Raw genomic sequence first — 18,171 nt, forward strand, 5'->3', positions numbered from 1 at the left:
AAAAAAAAAAAAAAAAAAAAGATCATGAGTTTACAGACTCCAGAAACAGGCAACGAAGGTTTAAAAAAAAAGTTTTATCGGCAGTTATAAAATATTAGAGCATAGTACTACTCTAAAGTACTACAAATGGTAATATGGGTTATGTTTGCCCCTGTTTTCAATTCACATGTGCTCAGTTTACAAGCAAAGATGACTTAAACTAGCCACCTGCCACACAAAGGGAGCTTTGTCTAAGCAAAGCTGTTCCTTGCCCTTATCTCATGCATCACAAGTAAAGGCTGTGCAGACCACTAAGCTATTAAATCTGCACATCCCCAATATCTTCAAATTTAAGTCCTCAGCAACCCCTGTGCAACTACTGCTTTCAATGGTTTGCACAGGTGCAGCCAGTTGGAACTTAGCAAGCTTATGGATGCATAAAAACTGTCATTCAGCTGGACTAGGGAGTAGTAAAAAAGGCTGCTATGATCATCCACAAGAAGCAGACCTGCATAAAGTAATGCGAGTCATTTATCAGACTAGAAACTCACTTTGAAGAAACAGTTTAATATAGTTTTAAACACAAGCAGTAAGAAACTGGTACTTACCTTCGCTTCACTGTTGTACAAGATGTATTGCATATGTCCAGAACACTGGCGGTATGCATGTGCTTCATGCACCAGTGCTGGAGAGCTTTTCCTAGCAGTACCCATAGGGGAAGCCACGCTCAGCTCCCTGTGCTGTGAGCAGAGACGCCCCACCCCTCCTCCAGTTCCTTTGTACCAGAACCCAATGGTAGACTCTGATGCATCAGGGAAGAAGGGTGGTCATGTAATGGATGTATGGAACCATCCTGAAAAACTAGTTACATAACTGTTGTTCCTTCGGGTGCTTGCATATGTCCACTACACTGTAGGTGACGCCAAAGCTGTTACCCCAGGAGGCAGAGCTCACGCTCACTGGAAGAGGGATGTATGGCCACGTTGCCTGCATTTACATTATATCCCCTGAAGCTGCAGATGGTGCATAATGTTTGGTAAAAGTATGAATCAAGGACAACATCACTGGTCTACAAATGTCCACAACTGGGACATGTGCCAGAAACGTCACTGAAGTTGAATGTGCTCTGGTGAGCAGCACTGTGAGCCTATCAGGAGGAGTTACTCCTCTTAACAGTGTAAGCCATTGCAATATACCTGCATGTCTGGAGAGGCAGCCACTGACCTGAATAAGTACTGGTATCCTTTAAAGTCATCTGGTACTGGGGGAATGACATCTCCAGTGAGGCCCTGGTACCAGAGAAGAGGAAGTGGTTTACAGTGGAGGCAAAGGAGATGGTCTTGCAGTACCAGTACAGGCTGCAGTACCAGTGGTTATTCCAGAGCTAGCAATGGTAAGTCAAATGCATGGGTTGTCAGGTGGCTGTTCAGTACCATCACTGGTCTCAGGGTACATCTACAGTGCAATTAAAAAAAACCCTGGCTGACCCATACCAGCTGACTCGGGCTCACAGGGCTCTGGCAAAGGGGCTGTTTAATTGCAGTATAGACATTTAGACTCAGGCTGCAGCCTGGGCTCTGGGACCCTGTGAGGTGTGAGCCAGAGTCAGCTGGCATGGGCCAGGCAGGGTTGTCTAACTGCAGTGTAGATAGACTCTCCCTCAGAGCTGGTAGAAGTGTCCCACCTGGGGGAATACTCATGAGAGGAATTGGTTCTGGAAACTGGAGACATCCGCAACCAATAGGGCCATTGTGAGGGGCTAGTATGGTACTAGGCCCCAGGCTTGCCTGGGGCAAGTGTCCCAATCCCTGGACAGACCATCTCCGAGCCCCAGCCATGAGGAACAGTGGTCTCTACGCTCTTGGTACTGGGAAACCCAAGAGTCTGGAGAAGTGTTGGAGCACCCGGAGAATCTGGCGAGGTAAGGTGCTGGCAGAGGTTCTCCATGACCTCAGTCGGGACCTATGCCTGAAGCACAGAACTGGAGCAGCATGGACAGCTTCCAAGCCAGTAGTACTTGGTGCAGGGGATCTTGAGCTGTCCCTATGGAACGTGGCAGTGCTGAGCCTAAGACAAGCGATGCCAAGGACAAGCAACCCGGTGCCTCTAAAAGGCTATGTCAGAGCTAGGTGAGGGTGCTCACATTGAAGCAGAGACGACAGCGATACTGACAGGCATAGTAAGTCTAGCTGCAGCATCAGCCTCCATCTGAGTCTGTACCAACAGGCTGCTGACCCACAGCAATCAGCCAAGACTGCTCTGTCACCACTGGAGAAGTAGCCTGTCACAATGGTCCCTGATAGGGGACTAGGGTTGATGTCTCAGGTCTAAGTGAGTCTTTGCCAGTGAGCAGCAGGTCGAAGGATGCACTCTACCATCAGTACCTGAAGGATCCTTTGTGAAAGTCCCATACCCTATGCTTCAAGGAGCCAGAAGTGGACATAGGCTTGTGCTTCAAGGCCAGGACTTAGATTCCATGGCCTTGAAAAGGACAGTCCTGGAGACTGGGATCTTCTGCAGCCTCTTTCAGCTGACATGACCGGGGAAGCACTTTGGGAAGGAGTCTTTGAAGAGCTTCCCTTAGATGATAGTGGCTCCAACGCTGGAGCTTCCATAAGACTATAATGGAGGCACTCTTCCCTCAGCTTTGTCTAAGTCTTGAAGATTAACAGATAGGTGATCTACATCTCTGATGACAGGTTTCAGAGTAGCAGCCATGTTAGTCTGTATCCGCAAAAAGAACAGGAGTACTTGTGGCACCTTAGAGACTAACAAATTTATTAGACCATAAGCTTTCGTGGGCTACAACCCACTTCTTCGGATGCATCCTTCACCCAAACACTTGAGGCAGTTGGGTTGGGGGGGGGGGGGGAGGGGTGTCACTAACAAGTATAGGCTTCCCACAGCCTGGGCAAGATTTCAACCTCTGGGACCTCGGCATAGGTTCCCTGGTACGAGGCAGGGTCCAAAAACCCACCAGACTGGAAGGACCCCAAAAGAAGGGCTAAATCAAAATGAAAAAGGATCAAGACTTTTTTTTTCGGAGTAATACTAGGTAGATTGGTGTTCTTGTGAACGACTCAATGCTCCAGCTACGGATGTAAGAAGGAACTATAGAGGCAGTGCTGTCTGTCCTTTATACTCTCACCTCTATGTGTAGCACTAGAGAAAGTTCTCCAGCACCACGGCACAGGACACACACCCACACCGTAATGTACATATACGAGCACTCAAAGCAGTAACGTCACTACTGCAAATAGATTAAATTTTGCTAGAGGCATATATTGAGCACCATATTTCTGAAATTCCACTTATTAAAAAAACCAAACCAAAAGCCAATCATTTATGCTTAATTAAAAAATAATCACAGGTAGCTCCTGGCAAAAAATTTACAGTGAAGAGAAGTCTAACAGTTTTTCACATTCTTTTTAGATAGCAGGTATAACTAGGTTATAGTTTGTTTTTTAAGATTGCTTATTAAGATTATTAAGCGCTAAAGAGGGGAGGATTTTTTTTAAAAAACCTGATATTGCAGACTTGAGATGTAGGCTCAAAGCAACTGGAATAGTCCCCGTCCCAACTCCTTACACTTACTGCTTATTACCTGAGCCCCCAGAGTATACCCCCTACACATGGCTTTCTACATGTCCAAATAGTGCCTCCCATATCTATCTTGCTACTTTTAAGCTGCGTAGTGTCCTACTGCCTCCCTCTGCCAGAGCCTTTAGCAGCATATAGTAGCACTGTGCAATGGTAAATATGGATGCAGCCTGCCTTGCACTGCGGCATGTACACACACCTGTAGTGCCTGTACTCTACACACTGCTGTAAGTATAGATGTAGATTTATAGATACAAAAGGGTAAAATTCTTTATAAAAAGTGTTATTTCATGCCACATATTACAAACAAAATAATGATTCTGTACTATATATTACAGAGGGGCATCACATAAGGCATGAAATATGGGAAGTCATTTAAGCCACAGTGATCTGGAAAAAAGTTGAAGGAACTGAGCCAGAAGCCATATGTAGTGACTTAGCCAAGGAATTCATAGTCTTTATGTGCACAATACCAGTGTATGACTGGTATTTTAGAAGCCCTGCTTCACATCCTACCGTGCAGACAGCTTGTGTTAGGTGCTTGCATCCTTGGCGATGATCATTATTTACTGCTTCAGCCCTTTGGAAGATTTAAAAAAAAAGATTTTAAAGTGGAAAGGTAGGGGTAATTAAGATTCTAATTATCAAGAAATTAAGTGTGACACTTACTGTTTGCGATACCAGGAAAGGACGCCGTGTTCTAGTACTACCCAGTAAAGTTTCCAGCCAAAAAACCTTAAACTCTAAAAGAGAATGTTAGTCATTTCAAAGGCCATTGCTACTCCTGATAACTGATAGCAGTACTTGGTGGCTAACAGTCTACATTACTTACAGCTTGCTTTTTTTTTTTTTTTTTTTACACTTCAAATGTGATCCAAGAGTTATCTCTATTAAAACTCTCAACATTAAATCAGCATCTGTTTTTTCAACCATTCTATTTCCTTCCCCAAGAAGTGGGAGAACATTTATAAAAACCAAGTACAAGTTTGGTTGTATCCACAAAGACAACAACATTTATGGAGTTTTAGTAAGCATTGTTACTCAATAGGAAACTTCCTGGTCAATTAAGTTTAGCTTTGTTGTAGTTCAGCACTCAATATGGCCATCCACATATCTGATCCCTTATACTGGAATGGCAGTTAGTACCTACCATAAAGGTTTCTTACATATTACTATAATCAAAGTAACTCATCTAACCAGACACGTGCAACAAAAAAACTGAAGATAGAATTCAGATAGTGGGAAGTGACCTGAAGGGTTGCCAGATGCACAGTAGGGTCTGCTTTTAAGAATTTATAGCAATGTTAAGAGATGCCTAAAAATCAAGTCTTTTAAATCGCCATTAGATAGCATGAGGAGAGTGTGCTTTACAAGCTGCAGCTTAATATTTTGGTTTTTAGGATGTAAATAAATGCTTTTATATCAGCAGTTAACCAACTTTGTGAATTATTACTCTGAACTTTGGTTTAAGCCAAAGTATTTGTAGGATTTTAAAAAAATATATATTCTTCAAAAGTTCTTGAGAGAAAGTTGCTTCATGTATTGTACTTAAACACATCTTTATAGGATTGAGAGAAGTTGCATAAAGGATTTTCCCTATAATAAATCATGAGAGCTAGAACATCTTTTGGGGACTGTACAGAACAGAAATGTTTGTAAGCTTTTATTACCATCTTCCCTATAATTCAGTTTTCAAGGCTTTTAGGAATGGGCTCTATCCTATGGGTAATGCTGAATAGCAGTGAGCCAGTAGTCAGATTACCTAGATCTTTATGTGGCCTTCAAAACTGTAGTAGAAACACAGCCCAATTATTAATGGAGTTGGCTCTTTAAAAGGTAGAGAAGTACTATCCCCACTGTACAAATGGGAACTGTGACACAGGGTAGATGAAGCAAGACTTGTCCAAGGTCAGAGGGAGCCTGTGGCTGAGCCAGGTATTGCACTTAAATGTCCTGAATCCAGGACCAGCCTTCCTATCCTAGGATTAGTTTTGGAAATATGTTGTGATATACCAGTCAAGATATCACAGAAAAGCCACCATCCATCAGCCCCCTCTCAAGAACAGAGAATACAATCTTCTGGGATAGACTTTGAAAACAATGTTTGGGTTGTTTTATGTATTACGAAAAGGGAAAGTAAAAGAAAACATACCTTCCACAAGAGACCTTCATATCGTTTCAGGCGTTTGTTGATCACCTATATAAAATAAAATATTTAAAAAACAATAACATTTATCCAACTGATTGTTTCTTGAACAGTTTAATATAGGATCTTTTGTACCCACCTTTCCAATGCTTCCTGCAAGTATCTGTTTCATTTCTGCACCTTGGGCTAGATCAAATGGTGTCTGGTCTGTTTAATAACCAAAATAAAATCCAGAAGAGTTTAGCTTTAATTAGGAGTTAGATCTGTTGCAGGACATTTAATGCTGTGGATAGGTATTATGTAGTAATTATACTTAATATGGCATAAGGTTTCTATTCAGCTCTGAGGGAAAGCAATGGCAATCATTTGCTTGTTTGAACATTACTGATAGGAAGAAGAGCTGGCAGGAGAGCGGTATACTAGCTATGATTCACTTCCTACAGTAAGACACCTTCTGAACTTCCTATGTTTCTACACCAATACTCCTACCTTACAAGATTTGCTCACTTGCCAGACAAGAGCAATTCTTAATTGACCGATAAATTGTATTATATTTGTTATGCTAAAACTGTGGGCAAGCTGAATTTTGCTAGAATTGGTAAGGAAGAGTTTTGCTAGGATTACAGAAGCCTAATTTTACTCCAGTCAACATCTGCCAGTTATTTACTTGTAATTTAACCAGAGAGTGTTACAGTCAATTTAATAAAAAAGTGACAAGATAAACTTTACAGGTGGGATTTTCAAGAGAACCTGAAGTGACACAGGAGCATCAGTCCCAATGACTTTCCATGAACTGAAAATTCTATCCTCTGCTTTTACACTGCTATGCTCATCTCTGGCGGAGTCAACAAAAAGTGACTCAGTACCTGTCTACGTGGTGCAGCAACACAGACTGCAAGGGTGTGAATTCTAATGCACACCAACATGTTGCACACTAACTGGCCCCTGCGGACACTGCTGGTGAGCACTAAGAGCTACCTACTGCATTTTAATTTAGTACACGAGTTAGAGTGCAATAGGGAACTTTTAGTGAAGACCCTGTTGAGGTACACAAGCCAGTTACGATCCAACACATTGTTGTGCATTAGAACAGAAGTTCTCAAACTGTGGTCCGCGAGCTCCATTCAGGTGGCCCACGGATAGTTCCCTCTAAGGCGCACATGAGAGAATGAAGGGCCAGCCACCTAATTAGTGGAGCCGCACAGGCATGGCTCCACTAATTAGGTGCCTGGACCCTGGAGAAGACACACATGTAAGGTGAGGTGGTGGCCTTGGGGGGGGAATAGGGGCCAGGTGGGAGGGGGCAGTGGGGTGAGAAGAGGGGGTGGGTAGAATTTGGGATGTGCAGGGCTGTGGTGGCCAGAGAAAGAGGCGATTTCCCCAGCTCCAGGGCTGCGGCTGCCGGAGAGAGGGCCCCCCCACCCTTCCCAGCCCCAGCTTGGGGGCTGCCACAGCGGGGGAGAGAGGGCACATCCATCGCATTAGAAAGGTAAGACTACGAATATTAAAATACAAGTTGTGTGCTTTTATTTGTAGACTAAAAAAAGATTAAAAGGTTGGGGGTTTTTTGTTTTTAATATAGTGCTTTTATCCAAAGCGCTTTACAATAGTTTTAGCTAATGGAATAAACAACATTTGGCAAGATCATTAAGTGGTCCGCTGAGACCCTCAGCAATTTTCAAGTGGTCCACGAAAAAAGTTTGAGAACCACTGCATTAGAATTCATAGCCTGCAGTTCGCATTGCTGCACCATGCAGACCAGCCCTCACACCTAATAGTTAAGCAGTGACTAACAAGTACTTCCATAAAATGACACCAGTTTAGTTCCTTTGCTTCATATTTAAACTGTAAGAACGTTACTTACCATTTTTGTTTCTGATTTTAGAGTCTGCACCATTTTTTAAAAGTTTTAAGGCACAGTGCTTGTGAGCACGGTATGCTGCACAATGTAATGGTGTATTTCCCATCTGATCAGTACAGTTAATATCAGGAGGCTTTGGCCTGTTCAACTAAAAAAAATCCAAAACAAAAAAAACCAGAGTGTTATATGTACAGGTTAATTTAGTTTTCCTATTGCACTACATATAGCCTGAACAATTTAGGGTCAAGTATCTGCTCCCTGCCCCGAAATCTTGACATATAGACTAGGCACTGAAAAGTAAGGTGACGAAAGGGGGTCATGCTCTGGGAAGCGCGAGGGCTACAGCAGCGAAGTGAGAGGTTCAGTTAAAAGTAACTACTTCCCTGTGTTCTTGGCTTAAGTGTCCCCATCCCATCTCCCATGCGCAATATAGCACAGAACTGGCTGCATTTCTATGATACTCTTAATAGTTTAAATATTTTGGGTTCCTTTGAGAACAGGAAGACAACAGAAATTGAGTTTAGAGAATTCTAAAATAGAGAACCTTTTACCAACAAGGCTTCTGAAGTTAATAAGGACAGTACGAACACAAAAAAAATATTCAGTGTTCAGTTCACTGTATCTAATTCAATATAGGTGTGTACCCATCATTTATGTCCAAGATGTCCTCATTTTGTTCAGAAGCATGTCTGGAAGGAGTATAAAAACTCAATGGGAAAACTCTGAGGCAGTTGCTAAAAAAAGCCAGTGCATAAAAGACAAGATTTACAGGAAAATCTTAACTCATTAGGGAAGGGATTATTCTGTCCCTTGGGCAGCAGAGTAACAGATATACAAAAACGATTTTAGCAGATTCAAGAGAAAACCGATATGGCTTCTGTAACATGGCACATGGCTAGTAGAGAAACTGCTGCCATGAGAGTTCCCTACTCTTTTGAAGCTATTTGTGGTAATACAGTGGCTCTCAAAAATGTATTTGATCAGGCCCCCCTGCTTTGTGTCTGTAGTTATTTATGCTTCTCCCCTAGCCCCCATACATATGTCACCAGCCAGCTCTGAAGGCAGAGTGGAGAGCAGCAGCTGCTGGCTGGGCACCCAGCTCTGAAGGCAGCTCCCCACCAGCAGCAGCACAGAAGTGATATTCATCAATATCACTTTTTGCAGCAGACTTAATACCCCATTGCAACCCTTACTTCTGCGCTGCTACTGCCACCCCAGGGCTGACAGCTGGAGCCCTGCCGCCTCCCAGTGAGGAATGGGGGAAGGAGAGCCCAAGATGCCTCTCCTGGTGAGGGATTGGTTGGGGGAGGAGAACCTGAGTCCAGATGGCAGGGCTCTGGCTGTCCCCTTTTATCCCCACCTTCTGGGTGTGCACAGTCCTTCTGCACAAACCCCAGCCACCCAAGGCGGACAGCCAGAGCTCTTCCAAAACAAAGCACACAGCTCACACCTCCCTTGACACATTCCTGTGCCTCCTTTGAGAGCCCACCACATAGTCTGAGAACCACTGTGTTAGATTATAAGGCCAGAGGGGAACACTGATCAGCTCAGACATTCTGTATATACACAGGCCATAGAAGTCCATCAAGACTAAGGGCAGGAATATTCTAAGTAATTAGCAGCCCCAGGTAGAGCTGGAAGGGAACTGATTTATAACTGGACTGAAAAGGGTACATGGTCAAGAAAAATACAAGTGGTAGAACCATTTCCTCATTCAGGTAGTGGTTGAAAAGCTCCTTGAGAAGCTTCAAAGTATGCAGTCAATTTATCTTTAATACAATTCTGTTGGTAACCTTATTGGTGGAGGTCACACCTCCATAGATTGTCAATTTATTGCAACATATTTGATGGGGTTTCTGGATTTCAGATGTCATGAAATGTGACTAGTTCAAAGCTTTAAAACAAGATGGACTTACAACTTTCCCAGAAAGATACCATTTGAACTAAGTTTCATGTTTGATATTACTTCGGGAGAGTTGTTTCAGAAACTCATTCTCCCAACCATTTCAGAAAAACAGGTGAAAAATTCATATTTCCTAGCCACATATTTAAGACATTTCGATTTACTCAATCTGCAAACTTTCTATATGTAGTGAATGAGTACTACAAGTAGTACAAGTTTCACATTACACGAAGTGATTAAAGTTTTTGTTTTGTAATCAATTTTAGTTTGCTATCTCATCCAACGGCAAGCACCTCCAGCAGTAAAGTGGCTGTTAACCTTAGGGGCATTGGTTCAGTATAGATGTTATGTCCACTAGCACTAAAGTGTTCCTTGGAGGTCACAGAGGAGGAGCATGGCCAGACCAGTTTCTCTTGGAGACACAGAATCAGTATCTGTTGTTGGCTGCAAGTACAGCAGACCCTTGCTAGAATGCGCATCTTTATAGTGCAAATTCAGTTATAATGCAGGACTGCGCATGGATCCAAAACTCCGCGTTCTAGCGTGGGTCTGGTGTATTGCAATATACATAAGGGGCTGAATTTGTTTTGTGGTTGAAGATATACACAATGAATCTGAGGTGTTTTTGAAGTCTCAGACTTAGTGTTGCATTAATGCATTTTTTACTCACTAATGTTTGTCATGTACTATACTAATTTCAGCTGCAGCAGATATTTCTCATGGTAAGTCCTATGACTGAGGTACTGTAGAAGTTTAACAAGCAGCACTTCACAGTATCCTTTAGCTAACTCAGGAAGATATAAGAAAACACTTGAAAATTCTGCATCCTAATCTGCTGTAATAAAAGGAGAGTTCTGACGGCAAGGAAGCACTGTAGTTTGAACTGTTGCCTGCAATAGGGGTGCTGGGTGTGAAGGTAGCATATGTAGCGAACATCTCAAATTCTTACCAGTGCGGAGAGTTTTGCAGTCTCCCCTTCTCTTGCTGCTCCTAAAAGCAGTTCTTCCAGTTTCCTTTCTTGTGTCCTTTCCACTGCTGCTTTCAAAGTGAAAATAGCTTTAGCAACCACAGTAGTATTCTCAGAGGAACACATGTAACATCAGCAAAGTGATATTTGTCTAATGAAGAATGTTCAAGCACTGTATACAGGGCCTACAGTTTCCCCAATACTTGTTAACTTGAGGGCTATGCCTACCAGACAGGGTGAATACACTTACAGCCATGTTCTTCAGAGTCAATTAAATACAGTGCACAAGTCTAAAAGGTGACAAATCACTGCAGAAAAATTCTGAAGTTACTCAAGTTTCACAGGTTTCAGGGTGGTAGCCGTGTTAGTCTGCATCAGCAAAACAAATGAAGAGTCCTTATGGCTCCTTAGAGACTAAAATTTATTTGGGCATAAGCTTTCATGGGCTAAAACCCACTTCATCAGATGCATGGAGTGGAAAATAGAGAGGGAGGTATAAATACACAGCATATGAAAAGATGGGAGTTGCCTTACCAAGTGCTAACGAGCCAATTCAATTAAAGTGGAAGTGGGCTATTCTCAACAATTGACAAGGGAGGGGAAAAAAAAAAAATCACTTTTGTAGTGCTAATGAGGCCAATGTAATCAAGGTGGCCCATTTCAAACAGTTGACAAGAAGGTGTGAGTATCAGCAGAGGGAAATTAGTTTTTGTAGTGACCCAGCCACTCCCAGTCTTTATTCAGGCCTAATTTGATGGCGTCCAGTTTGCAAACTAATTCCAGTTCTGCAGTTTCTCATTGGAGTCTGTTTTTGAAGTTTTGTTGAAGAATGGCCACTTTTAAGTCAGTTATTGAGTGTCCAGGCGAGACTGAAATGTTCTTCTACTGGTTTTTGAATGTTATAATTCATGTCTGATTTGTGTCCATTTATTCTTGTGTAGAGACTATCCAGTTTGGCCAATGTACATGGCAAGTATTCAAACATTTACCAAGTAGTAAAGGTTCAATAGTGCAAGAAGTATTTGTCCCAAGTTTTTTTCCAATGAATACCGGGGAAGTTCAATGGTAATATTTGACCAACACTATTTAACCAGCCCTACTTACATCTTGGATATTATACTTTCTTTCCCTTCCCATAAAAGATCTTCTCTCCCCTCTATTCCCCTTCTCTATCTTACCACTAACTTCTGCCCCACAAAAATCTCATCCTTCTCCAGTTTAACTGGTCAATCTCTCGCAGCCTTCTACAACAAACTACACCCAAATACAGCACTAAAAGATTTTAATCAGACACCCAATAACTAGCAACAAACTTACTAGGTACAGCATAAGACCGGGGGCCTACTCTATTAAAACAGCCTACTTAAGAAGCCAAAACTCCGCCATAGCACTTATTGGGATTACTACTAAGGTGCTGACCCTTAACTCTGCTTGAGGGCTCCATCCATTAGCTAGAGTCAGATATGAAAAATAAGCTATTTGAAGCTTCCCACGACACCACCTACTCCCTCTGACCCCTACCATCAAAGGGCTTCTAAAAAAAAAAAAAAAGTGCACATTTTCTACTATGCCATCATAAAGTTCTGTGGCTGCATGGGGGATTCTGCTATTTCCCCCTCCTTTCTTCCTGGTGGTAGTGGTGAGGTGGGGAAGTCTTTGCTAGTTTACTCCTCTCGACTGCATTTCACATCCTGCTCTTTGACAAAAAGAGCTTCTCCCACATCAAGCAGTATCAACTGTGATCTGTTGTTGCAGGACTCTTGTATGCAGTGTGGTTGCAACCGTATCCTTTTCACAGCTACCCAGTGTTCTGAACAGTAATAGAGAAAACTAATACTGGCTTGTTTTCCTTCTGCTGGTGCTGGTCAATGCTATGAGCACCAGCACTGGAGCTGACTGCGGACTTGAGATGATGGCACAGCATTGGTTTATACTAGTCACATTTGGAAAGTTCTCTTCCCAACCACGAGGGCTAGAATTTTTCAAGCCCTGATGGGTTAGCGCAGGGGTCAGCAACGTTTGGCACGTGGCTCGCCAGGGTAAGCACCCTGGCGGGCCGGGCCAGTTTATTTACCTGCTGACGCAGCAGGTTTGGTCGATCGCGGCCCCCACTGGCTGCAGTTCGCCGTCCCGAGCCAGGGATGTGCTGGCTGTGGCTTTCCATTGCCCCCATTGGCCCGGGACCGCGAACCGTGGCCAGTGGGGGCCACGATCGGCCGAACCTGCCGCGTCAGCAGGTAAATAAACTGGCCTGGCCCGCCAGGGTGCTTACCCTGGTGAGCCGCGTGCCAAACGTTGCCGAACCCTGGGTTAGTGTCTAATAAGAGCTTATGCAAAAAAGTCTTGCTTTAAACACAATCCAGGCTACACAGAGTTCTCCTCTGGCCTGAAATATTCAAGCTTTGCACACAGATTTATTTTTAAGGCACGCTCCGAGAAGAATGGTTTGCTTATAAGGAGCAGTGAAAAGAGCGCTAGGTATTACTATTAAGGTGATTTATTTACATGCATATGAAGTCAAAAGAAATGTGACTGGCATAATCATTTGACAAATTAAAATGATGCTATTGTTTCAACTTCCTGTTATTCATAGATACCAAAACTGATTTATCTGAATAACAGAAGGAGGTAGACAAGCTTGTCCATGCTGTAGAGGACAAAGCTCAGGGATTCCTCAATTTACATATTGATATGTACTCCAGGGATTCGAAGTTATGGAGCCAGAGGTTTAGGCACATTTGTACCATTTGGACCTTTTTTCCAGAAATGCTGAGCAACTCACTGACTTCAGTTGGAGATGGGGTGCTTTGATCCTCTCAAAAAAAACTTCAGGCCCTTGGTGCATACATATGTAAGTGTTTCTACACTCTGTGTACAACTGAAGTTTTTGCCACCACATAGATGCATCTTGTTGCCTAATAAATGTGTCATGGTAAATTCCACTGTTAAATTTGTTTTCATTTACTGAGGACAGCAAAATTGGAACAAGTGTTTTAAGAAGTTTAACTGGATTTAAGGGAAAAAGTAAATCCCCCCTGCAGGTTAATCAGACTTTTAGGAAGTCTTGATTTTCAGACACGTGCAGTCAGATTGCAACCATAGCAACAACTGTGAAACTGACATTGTTAGCCAGATTAATAAGGGCTTTAATAAATGCTTCACCCTGACGAGAATTAACAAGTGCACTCATTTTAAGAATTTATCTTTAGTGCATCTGTTTATGATAATTGCCCATAATCTCGTGTATGATTAAGGAATAGCACGTTTTCTGGAAAAGTACTGCTTGGAATGACTTCATTTGGAAATTTTTAGTTTTCCAGTCCTTACTTCTGAATGTAAGAGCCACATGTACCAATCTGTTCAGACAAAAGAATTACATTTGAATTAAGATTGATTATTCATAAAGTCTATTCAGGGTTATGTTGTCAAGAACCCGCATCTAAAAAAGTATTCCTGGTGGCACTACTGGGGCTAAGTGATAGTTACTTTCTTACCCTTTGTTTGCAGATAGCATAAGTAGTGAATCAATACATAAAACATACTTGCTTTTTGAAAGTAGTATTGGTCAAGACTCTAAAAAGTAAATCAATTTTGGGTATTCAGCTTTGGACACCTTTAAGGAGGTCAGACTTTCAAAAAAATCTGAAGCACCTACTCTCTGGAAGTCACACCTTTGCTTCACCTCAGGCTGGAGACCCAAAATCACTTGGACAGGGTCTCCATTTTCAGAGCTGAAACAGTCTGGAGCAAGACCTGGTAAGTTTGTGAATGATTCAGTGAGTCTTCTCCCATTGACCATTTTGTACTCAAAGTTAAATTGGGCAGATTTCCTTTTTCTATTCTCCTGCAAAGATGCCCCTACAACCTACTTGGCCTCTTTGTATGTTAGAATTTGAGAGTGGAGAGATTTTATTATTCTCTAAGCATTATCTAGTGGTTAGAGAAGGGGAGTTGCAGGAAAGATCCTCAGCTCGGTTTCCAATTCCTGTGACACCAATTCCTGGTACAGTCACTGATGTCTGAGCAAGTTTGCCCACCATCTTTGCAAAATGCTAGAAATTACAGTTTGCATCCAAGTGAAGGTTTATATCCCAGCTTGTTACACACAAAGCAGCTTTTGTTATCAGCATGTGCTTGGATTACTTCCCCTGTGTAGCACTCAAAGCCCTAGCTTGCTGCATAAAGTCCACATCATTAAAGGGCTTAGAGAAAAAACCTGTGTTGCCTTTAAGGCCCTAACTTCGATCAGAAACAGCATTTACAAACAGGTTAAGGCTTCTTTCAAAGGCACTAACAAACAGCCCTGTTGTACTGACTGGTCAGTGTTCTTTTACAATAGAAGTGACTGAACATTAGTTTTTAACCAGAAGCTATTTTGAAATCAAGTGAACTTGTAGGTGAAGCAGCTCTTCAGAGCTACAAATGCTTATGAAAGGCAGTGAAGACACAGGAAGTTACCTTCCAACATATTTTTGATCTCTTTATCTTGTGTAACGTCTCTTGCCGTCTGTCCACCCCCATTAACAATAGAAGTATCAGCATCATACTGTAAGAGCAGCATCACCACCTCCTGGAAGACAAGTTCAAAGTTATGATGTTTTATCACAATGGCACTTTCCTAGAATTGGGTTGGTCCACTGTTCTGCAACCCTCCCTTTTGAACCTAGCAGCGTGTAACGGTTCACTGCCACAATGAATTCTTAAAACATGGCAAGGCAAGAGATAGTCCGAATATTACAACAGGACTCTGACTAAGGGGCCTACAGATACTGGACTGCACTTGAAGATACACAGCAGTAAAGTCAGGCATAAAGACATCTTACTAAAGAGTGGGACAATGAACACTTGTAGTAAGGAATCTTGTACTGGAGAACTTTAAGTATCACTTAAATCTGAGCAGAGACAACATTCTGCCGTGTAACCATATGGTCATAGAATCAGTTCTACATTTTACATGCTTATGCCTACACAGTATTAAGAGGCAAATTGCATCTGTTTGAAAGAACAAGTTGTTCACATTAATTAGCTACTGAATCGACTCATCTTCATTCTAGTATTCTATGTAGCAAGTGGATAGGAGACCAGTATTTACAATACTGTTTCTATGCTTATTGGATGTACAGCTTTGTATGAATGAGCACTTAACAAGTGATTTCAATCCCCTTTAGCTATGCATTAGTGTCCAACTAATCCAGACAAGTCAGCCTTAAAGTCTATAATTAGGCAAGCCAAAAAAAGAATTAAGACACAAACAGGAAAAAAAATGTTTAAATACATCAGAAGTAGGAAGCCTGCTAAACAATCAGTGGGGCCACTGGATGATCAAGGTGCTAAAGAAGCACTCAAGGAAAACAAGACCATTGCAGAAAAGCTAAATGAATTCTTTCATGGGCACCAGGTGAAACCCTGCTTTGGGGAGGCTAGCCCACCAGCCCCGCCCCTTCTGCCCCAGCCCCCCCTCCCCATAACAGAAGCCCTGAGAGGCCCCCCCGACCAGAGGAGCCTACACACACCCCCACACACCCCCCGCCCCGCACTGGGCCGAGCCGCGCCTTCCGCTCCCCCCAAGTGCTGGGCTGGCCTGCCAGCTGGAGCTAGGGTGACCAGACGTCCCGATAAAATAGGGACCGTCCCGATATTTAGGTGTTTGTCCCGCGTCCCGATCGATCTTCGGTCGGGACACTGCACTCCACTTTTTTTTTTTCCCCCTCCGCCGGCAGCACTTGGCTGTTCTCAGCTTTTTCCCCCCCCTCCTCTGACTGCCGGCAGCACTCAGCTGCTCTAGGTTGTTTCCCCCCCCCACCCCCGAAAACCAGAGGCTCCCCCACTGTAAACTGATCCACACATTGCTACCAGTCTGGACCCAGATAGACTTGCATGTCAGAATGCAGAGTGAAAGGAAAAGTTAAAGCGGTTGTTACTTCTCTGCTTAGTCATTATGGTGATGAGCATGGTGTAAATACCTATACGCTGAAGGTATGCATAGCTAAGGGAGGGTGCATAATCTCCTCTGACTGCCCGCAGCACTCGGCTGTTCTCTGCTTCCCCTCACCCCACCCCGACTGCCAGCAGCACTGGGCCACAGTAGGGAATTGGGAGAGGGGGCTGTTTGTGTCATTACACCGGCAGCACTCGGTTTTTGGGTTTTTTTGCTCTGCCAGTGACCTCCCCCCCTTGTGTCCAGATATTTTCTTCCTGTCATCTGGTCACCCTAGCTGGAGCCTCCTCACTCCCCCACCCACTGCTGGCTCTCTGTGTCACTCCTCACTCCCCTGTCCCCCCCAAGGAGACATGGCGGCGGCAGCAGCAGCAGGCGGTGGGGACCTCAGGGAAGGGGCAGGGCCACCGCAGCCCAGGTGTCTGGCGGTGGGTCAGCAGCAGCACGAGACACACCCAAGCCTTCCCTGGGCTATTATACCCGCCACCCATGAATTCTTTGCATCTGTCTTCATTGCAGAGGATGTTGCAGGGAGATTCCCACACCTGAGCCTCTTTTTAAAAGTGACTTTTCTGAGGAATTATCCCAGATTGAGGCCTCAATAGAGGAAATTTGGAACAAACTGACAAGTTAAACAGTAATAGGTAGTGCCCTGACAAATGCACAGCCATGAAAAAAAATGTGTCATGGAGCATGAAATCTGATCTCCCCCCAGGAAATCTGGTCTTTTGTGTGCTTTTCCCCCTATACTGTATAGATTTCACAGGGGAGGGGGAGAGGACCAGAATTTCTCAAATTGGGGGTCCTGACCCAAAAGGAAGTTGCAGCAGGGTCACAAGGTTATTTTAGAGGGGTCACAGTATTGACACCCTTACGTCTGCGCTGCCTTCAGAGCTGGGCGGCCAGAGAGGTGGCTGCTTACTGAGGGCCCAGCCCTGCAGGCAGCAGTGCAGAAGTAAGGGTGGCAATACCATACCATGCCATCCTTACCTCTGCGCTGCTGCTGGCAGCCACTCTGCCTTCAGAGCTTGGCTCCCGGTCAGCAGCTGCTGCTCTCCAGCTGCCCAGCTCTAAAGGCAGTGCTGCAAAAGTAAGGGTAGCAGTACCAAAACACCCCCTACAATAACCTTGTGACACACAACCCAACTTCTTTTTGGATCAGGACCCCTACAATTACACCACCATAAAATTTCAGATTTAAATAGCTGAAATAATGAAATCTGGGATTTTTAAATTCCTATGACCATGAATTTGGTAGGGCCCTAGTAACATGTCACTAAGAGCAGATGGTATTCACCCAAGAGTTCGGAAGGAACTCAGATATGAAGTTGCAGAACTACCAATTGTGAACCTATCACTTAAATCAGCCTCTGTACCACATGACTGAAGGATTGCGAACACCGATTTTTAAAAAGGTTCCAGAAGCAATCCTGGCAATTATAGGCTGGTAAGCCTAACTCCAGTATCCAGCAAATTTGTTGAACCTACAGTATAGAACACAATTATCAGACACATGGATGAACACGATGTTGGGGAAGAGTCACAGCTTTTGTAAAGGGAAGTCATGCCTCAATCTATTAGAATTCTTTGAGGGCGTCAACATACATGTGGACAAGGGTGATCCAGTTGACAGTGTACTGGGACTTTCAGAAAGTCTTTGACTAGGCTCTTAAGCAAAATAGCAATCATGGGATTAGAGAAGGTACTCTCATGGATCAGTAACTGGTTAAAAGATAGGAAACAAAGGGTAGGAATAAATGGTCAATTTTCACAACGA

The 18,171-nt window shown here is 43.5% G+C and overlaps 1 protein-coding gene across 3 annotated transcripts in view; it reads right to left on the reverse strand.

The window, feature by feature from the left end:
• The window catches only part of OSBPL1A (oxysterol binding protein like 1A), a 149,734-nt gene that overhangs the window by 98,405 nt on the left and 33,158 nt on the right, over nucleotides 1-18,171 (reverse strand). For all 3 annotated transcript variants that reach the window (XM_026661649.2, XM_029913586.1, XM_026661655.2), the window contains exons 5-11: nucleotides 14,915-15,026; nucleotides 10,439-10,524; nucleotides 7,590-7,734; nucleotides 5,865-5,932; nucleotides 5,732-5,776; nucleotides 4,249-4,322; nucleotides 4,096-4,159 (exon numbers count right to left, since the gene is read on the reverse strand). In XM_026661649.2, the coding sequence (XP_026517434.1) occupies nucleotides 4,096-4,159; nucleotides 4,249-4,322; nucleotides 5,732-5,776; nucleotides 5,865-5,932; nucleotides 7,590-7,734; nucleotides 10,439-10,524; nucleotides 14,915-15,026 (594 nt within the window). The remainder of the gene's footprint in view (nucleotides 1-4,095; nucleotides 4,160-4,248; nucleotides 4,323-5,731; nucleotides 5,777-5,864; nucleotides 5,933-7,589; nucleotides 7,735-10,438; nucleotides 10,525-14,914; nucleotides 15,027-18,171) is intronic.

This window comes from Terrapene carolina, unplaced genomic scaffold (genome assembly GCF_002925995.2).
Source record: "Terrapene carolina triunguis isolate 2854851 unplaced genomic scaffold, T_m_triunguis-2.0 Scaffold58, whole genome shotgun sequence".
In the NCBI taxonomy this organism is placed as follows: Eukaryota; Metazoa; Chordata; order Testudines; family Emydidae; genus Terrapene; species Terrapene triunguis.